The 7,009-nt window shown below is 41.3% G+C and overlaps 1 protein-coding gene across 1 annotated transcript; it reads left to right on the top strand.

The window, feature by feature from the left end:
* The first annotated feature begins 315 nt into the window (after positions 1 to 315).
* si:ch211-195m9.3 (galaxin) lies at positions 316 to 5,723 on the top strand. The gene is made up of 6 exons (XM_044032612.1): positions 316 to 383; positions 795 to 1,021; positions 2,865 to 3,024; positions 4,413 to 4,578; positions 4,697 to 4,750; positions 4,842 to 5,723. Exons 1-6 carry the CDS (start codon positions 375 to 377, stop codon positions 5,093 to 5,095), a joined length of 870 nt encoding a protein of 289 aa, XP_043888547.1. The 5' UTR covers positions 316 to 374; the 3' UTR covers positions 5,096 to 5,723.
* The last annotated feature ends 1,286 nt before the right edge of the window (positions 5,724 to 7,009 follow it).

Raw genomic sequence — 7,009 nt, 5'->3', positions numbered from 1 at the left:
TTCTGTGAGAAGATCGGGGAGAAGAGGGTGTGATCAGATGAGTGATTGCTGAGTAACCATGTCACACTCACTGATCCACACCAATAAAAACAATCTGACTTAAGTGTTGACATGTGGGTGTTAACAGACAAATGGTCTGAACAAAAGACATCTAAGATTCCACCTGTGCAGACGTTATCTGAAAATAAATGTTTAACACTAAGACACGTTTCTCACGTTCCACATCAGTGACTCTGCTCTGAACTCCTGCACTAACTTCTCTGTCTGCTCTGTCCCCCACCCTCTGTTTAGGTCACTGTGATTCCACGCCCACAATCTTTAACCCACTCACTCACATCTGCTGTAATGGCTGTGTTTCTGAGAGAAAGCCTTGGATGGATCAGGTAATTAAATGAATTAATGAAAAGTTCAACATATTTTCTCTGCTTGGGGAATATGCTAACCAGACATCCCAGTAATGTTTTTGTGTTATTCCCTTTTCCATTACGTAAAAACACAAACCTCAGACAATCATTAGTCTGTGTGCAGTTGGCCAAAACAGCTACAGCTAACGTCAAAAACAAAAGTGCTGCTGTGGAGCAGAGAGAGCTCGGAGCTCCACCCAGCTTGTTTTTTATATAGAAATTGAGGGCGTTCTGGATTTACGGGATAAAAAATATAGACGTTAACCTGCATTTGCAGAAGTACAGTATAAGTGGTAGGACTGAGATATATATGTAGATAATGTACAGTATATTTGTGTGTGTGTGTTTTTACTGCACTTTTACGGGTGTATTTTTCTCTGATTCTTCAAGTGCTGCGGACAAGCGCCGTATGGCTTGGCACAGCGTAGCGTTCTCTGTTGTAATAGCACCTTGTACAAGGACAGAGAGGATGGAGACGAATGTTCAGAGATCGGCATTCCTTACAACCCAGCTAAAGGAACTATGTGTTGTTCCCAGTTGCATGGCTCACCTGGACAACACTGCTGTGGGACAGAATTGTACCAGCCCCATTCTGAGATCTGCTGTGACGGACGCAGGTGATTATGTTTGTCGTTAACAGTTTTGTCTGTGGTAATACTGATGCCCTTCAACGAGACAGGAGATGTTGTATTTGGCCTGGCATGATGCGGCGATAATATGTGTATGTCTGTGTGTTAGTGTGAGTGCATGTGCATGTCTGTGTAATTGTTCATTTGTTTCCGTCTACAAGAGATGGAGGGGTCAGGGGAAAAGGAGTGGTGAGGGGAAAGAAATGCACAGTGACTGGATTCACAGACAGCACACCATAGCCAAAGCAATCCAACCACACCCGGCGACTCAGAGGAATGTCTGTTTCTTCCACTTTTGGCAGATTTTGTTCCCAGACATGTACTATAATCTGTATTGTCTGTCTATTTGTCTGTCAGCAATATCACACTCTCTCTTCTTTTTTTTTATTAGTCCCATTTAGACTGAGCTTGGCACGATGATGTGGTGTCAGGATCAGTCAGCACTAGTGTGATGGGCTCCAAAGTTTAGCTTACTCACCCATAACAATTTAAAGTCCCATTTAAAGTCTCAAGAATCGTGGTTTGTCACTTGCAGCCAGGCTCCTATAGGACAATACCATACGTCAGTGACACTGACACTCGTATGTCCTGTACTTAATCGTCTATTTCAATCCTAATGGGAGACCAACAGAGACGTAGGCTCATTTTTCCACAGTTTTACAATAAAAAACAATAAGATCTTTTTGCAACCTGTGGAGTTGCTCCCTGTGGATATTCAATATGTTTTTATATTTGTATTGGCTTTCTGGGGAGAACTGGAACATTACTCCACTTTTAATGTACATTCTAAGGTGCTAACCAATGTGAGTGTAGCTTAAATATTAAACCCTCCGAATTGTTTCACACTGGACCTTAAACACACCAGTGTATTCTCGCTTTAAAATAAAAAAGGTTTGGTTTTCATAGATGAACCTGTCGTCATCTGGCGCCAACAAGTTTCAGCACTGCACGATGTGTGTTTTACATCCTGTGTGGTCGCCGTATTACAGGCAATATTATCCATAGACATATATACGTAGACGGCGCACTGAGTGCTGAATCGTACGTCGACGTTGCCGCCATATTGGATGTGGCAGATCTGCCCCATATACTAATAAAAGGAAATGGACTGAACTTCATAAAGCGCCTTTCTACAAAGTGCTTTAAGTTAATGCCTCTTATTCACCCATTCACACACACACACAATAATATATCTGGGAAACAAATAAGCACCAAAAACAACTATGTAACTTTTAAAGTGATGATTATAAATGTTTACTCCTTAAGTTTAGGATATAAGTAAGCACCAAACCAACGTATGTATTTTTCTAATGCTGAGTGTTTACAGCTACTAATGTGTGTAACACTGTTACTGTGATGATAAATATTGAAATATTTATATTTAACATTTAATCTGTTTATATTATAACCAGATCCTGAAATATAGATGTAACATGAGGGTTTTCTGAATAAAGAGCACTAACATTTACATTTAACTGATTTTGATTAATCGTTTTTATATTCACAATGATGAATGTATATACATACATACATATATATACACACACAGGGAGGGGCTTCACGTTGATGAACATATATACACATACTGTATATCTACACAGGGGGCATTGATGAACATACATATCTATACAGCTATACATTTGCAGTCTGTGTGTGTGCATGTGTGTGTGTGATTAATCGTTTTTATATTCACATTGATGAACATATATACATATGTGTATATATATATATATATATGTATATATATTCAGAGTCTTGAACTTTTCCAGTCATTGACAGTTAAATTCTTGGAATTCACAGTCACAGCTTTGAAATGTGTTTCTCCATCCAGACATCGCAGAGAAGAGCACAGACACTGTTGTGGAATTGGAGTCTACAATGTTAATGATCCACAGATGAAGTGTTGTGGAGGGACACTGTACAACTTGACATCTTTGGGCAAGTCTGGTCCTGATGCACTGTGCTGTGGATCGATTGTGCAAAAGGAACTGGTATGTTTTGTCAATAATAATCGCAAATAGCTATAGCGATAGAAAGTACTCTATAAGTGAAAACTTACAAAGCCGCTCAGTATCCCACATTGTCAATATGGCTCAGCAGCCGGATGTTGAGTCAACTATTCAGTAACATGGAACTTTATTTCGTAAGGTTTTTTTTTTATTTTTAAAGTTATTCATGAAAAGGTCCCAAATGTCCCAAACTCTCCTGTTTCACAGGGTTAACCGTGGTTTAAAGGTCCAGTGCAGAACCTCTATCGCCCTCTCGTGTATCTCTGTGTAATTACATGTATAAAACTATTGGCGCTTTTACACTATACAGTTCCAGCATGGCTCACCTTGGCTCGGAAACTTGGTTTTACACGCGGCACACACAAACTAGTGACTAGTGACTTGTAAAGCTGTTGTTTTCTGTGTCAGTTCATCAATAAGATTGGTCACAGAATCGTTCAGTACTTCCTGCATGACGCAGTCACTGAAAGGAAATACGGTGGAAGGGGTCGGGATGCTGCTCATCCCTCGCGATCGCCGCTTTCGGCAGTGCTGTCGATAAATACACCAGACTCCTCTGTTAAATGTTGAGATTTTAGACATTTCCGTGTTAAATGTTGGAGATTAACGCATGTCTTCAGGATTTTAAGTCTTTTCAACTTTCAGTGACGACACTGACCAATCAGTGGCCGACAGTCTGTTGATATCACATATAGTATCGGCTCAGTTCGCTCACCAGAGCAGGTACTAAAAGTACCAGGTAGTATCACTAGTGGAAAAGCAGTACTATTCTTAGTACCTGGTACCAGATACTATTTTTAGTACGTGCTCGGGCGAGGTTCCAAAAGCGTGCTGAGTAGGTACTATACGATGATTGGTCAGACTGCCGGCCATTGAGTGGCCAGAGTGCCGTCACAGGAAGCGACGTCCCACACACAAATCAAGCCGAACAGCTGCAAACTGTGGAAAAGTTAAAACTACTTAACGATCCTAAAAACGTGGGTTAATCTCCAACAACTACCAGGGAACGCTCTAAATTTAACAGAGGAGTCTGGTGTACTTAGGGACAGCGCCGCCAACCACGAGCGCCATCACAGACCGTGCCACTCTAGTCTGTGGAGTAGGAGGCTGTGCTCCGGAGACGTGTGGACAGAAATCAAGCCGAACAATGCCGAATTGTAGATAAGTTAAAACTACTTAACAATCTTTAAAATGTGGGTCAATTAGGATTTTTGCATTATGTTTTTATTAATATTGTCTTGAATGCATTTACTGTATATTTTAAACTATATCTCAAGGACAAACATCAGTTTCATTGAACCTTGACAACAAACACTCATATTGTTAGAAACACAAGTGACTAACTGTTCATAACTCCATGTTTACTGTAGAACCAGGTTTGCTGCTCAAGTGAGGATACAGAGTTGCTGTACTCTAACAAGAGAGGATACCAATGCTGTGGTCATATGTACTATAACATCTCCCTGTGGTCATGCTGTGCTGGGAAGCTAAGTCCTGTCCAACAACCAGGAGAGCATCTGGACGAGATGACTACAGGTCAGTTTGTGCTCTATCACTGCCTTACAAGATTAGTTCTTGATCTTTGTCCATTTAAAAACATGCTTATTCCAGTTTCTTCAACTTAGTCAAATGTGTGTATTTTGTTCTTTTTCAGAATGTACATTTCTGTCGGTGAACAACCTGAACAAAATACATCTTTGCAATAAAAGTAAGCAGTTTTTCGTGAATTTGGAAGGAAATACTCTTTTAAATACATGTGGGTCTGTAAATATAATAAATTTTTTAATTTGCCTCCTCAGTAAAAATTGGGACCATACAAAGTGTGTCTCCACACAGCATCGTGTTCAACAATGTGCTCGAAATCCATGGAACGCAGGCAACTGTTGAAGCTCTGCCCTCGCCTTACATGCTGCAAACACCCAACCACTGCATCTTCCCCAAACTGACCCCAGGCAAGACCTACATCTTTGACGAAGCTCAAGTCTTCAGTGATTTCAACCGCGACTCTCTTCAGTCAATCTATTTCATTATGTCAAAGTGTTTCCATTCTTAATTCACCACTTCCATGCAGTCGTAAATATCAAACAAGTATGATATTTACGACTGAACAGCGATTCTGGCGTGAACAAAACCCTGCAATAACTAACAAGACGAGTTGACAGAGAAACAGATGTTGCATACTTTTGTTTCGAACCGTAACTTGTACAAGCTAAATTGATTCCGTCCTCTCAGCCATGATTCCATCCAGTTTTTTTTGCGTTTCTCAGCACGAAACGTCGCACAGACCCACAACAACTGTTAACTGACGAAAGTCACGTTTAAATCACGCGAGTTTCAGTGGGATAACAAATCCGTGGACCCTCCTCCCTGAAATGATTTGATTAAATGCCAAGTGTGTGTAACTGCGTCTTAACTGGATCATCTAGTCTGTGCTTTCTCACTGAAAATAGGTGGCAAAGTGTCTCAAAATCTCAAATCTGTGGTCGCCCAAATTTTTTGTCAGATTTGAAAATCACCAACTGATGTCATAAAGGTCAGAAATGTTTTTCAATCAGGTCATAAAGTTAAGCTCAACCACAACGTTGACACATGATAGCAGCACATTTGTATGCCACTGTTTACTCTGCCTGTTTTAACAGAAAGCTTCACAACCCACCTACAGTGGGGCAAAGGAGTATTTAGTCAGCCACCAATTGTGCAAGTTCTCCCACTTAAAATGAAGATAGAGGTCATTTTCATCATAGGTACACTTCAACTGTGAGAGACAGAATGGGAAAAATCCTGGAAATCACATTGTAGGATTTTTAAAGAATTTATTCGTAAATTATGGTGGAAAATAAGTATTTGGTCAATAACAAAAGTTCAACTCAATACTTTGTAATATAACCTTTGCTGGCAATGACAGAGGTCAACCGTATAATGTAGGTCTTCAACAGGTTTGCACACACTGTAGCTGGTATTTTGGCCCATTCCTCCATGCAGATCTCCTCTAGAGCAGTGATGTTTTGGGGCTGTCGCTGGGCAACACAGACTTTCAACTTCCTCCACAGATTTTCTATGGGGTTGAGGTCTGGAGACTGGCTAGGCCACTCCAGGACTTTGAAATTCTTCTTACGGAGCCACTCCTTCGTTGCCCAGGCAGTGTGCCACGTTTCATCTTCAATGCTCTCACTGATGGAAGGAGGTTTTGGCTCAAAATCTCATGATACATGGCCCCATTCATTCGTCCTGTCCCCTTTGCAGAAAAGCAGCCCCAAAGCATGATGTTTCCACCCCCATGCTTCACAGTAGGTATGGTGTTCTTGGGATGCAACTCCGCATTCTTCTTCCTCCAAACACGACGAGTTGAGTTTGTACCAAAAAGTTCTATTTTGGTTTCATCTGACCACATGACATTCTCCCAATCCTCTTCTGGATCATCCATATGCTCTCTGGCAAACTTCAGACGGGCCTGGACACGTACTGGCTAAAGCAGGGGGACACGTCTGGCACTGCAGGATTTGATTCCCTGTCGGCGTAGTGTGTTACTGATGGTAACCTTTATTACTTTGGTCCCAGCTCTCTGCAGGTCATTCACCAGGTCCCCCCGTGTAGTTGTGGGATTTTTGCTCACCGTTCTCGTGATCATTTTGACCCCACGGGATGAGATCTTGTGTGGAGCCCCAGATCGAGGGAGATTATCAATGGTCTTGTATGTCTTCCATTTTCTAATAATTGCTCCCACAGTTGATTTATTCACACCAAGCTGCTTGCCTATTGTAGATTCACTCTTCCCAGCCTGGTGCAGGTATACAATTTTGTTCCTGGTGTCCTATGACAGCTCTTTGGTCTTGGCTATGGTGGAGTTTGTAGTCTGACTGTTTGAGGCTGTGGACAGGTGTCTTTTATACAGATAACGAGTTCAAATAGGTGTCATTAATACAGGTAACGAGTGGAGGACAGAAGAGCTTCTTAAAGAAGAAGTTAC

Source organism: Solea senegalensis, linkage group LG8 (genome assembly GCF_019176455.1).
Source record: "Solea senegalensis isolate Sse05_10M linkage group LG8, IFAPA_SoseM_1, whole genome shotgun sequence".
Classification (NCBI taxonomy): domain Eukaryota; kingdom Metazoa; phylum Chordata; class Actinopteri; order Pleuronectiformes; family Soleidae; genus Solea; species Solea senegalensis.
Note: the sequence above shows the minus strand (reverse complement) of the source record. Positions and strands in the feature narration are given on the sequence as shown.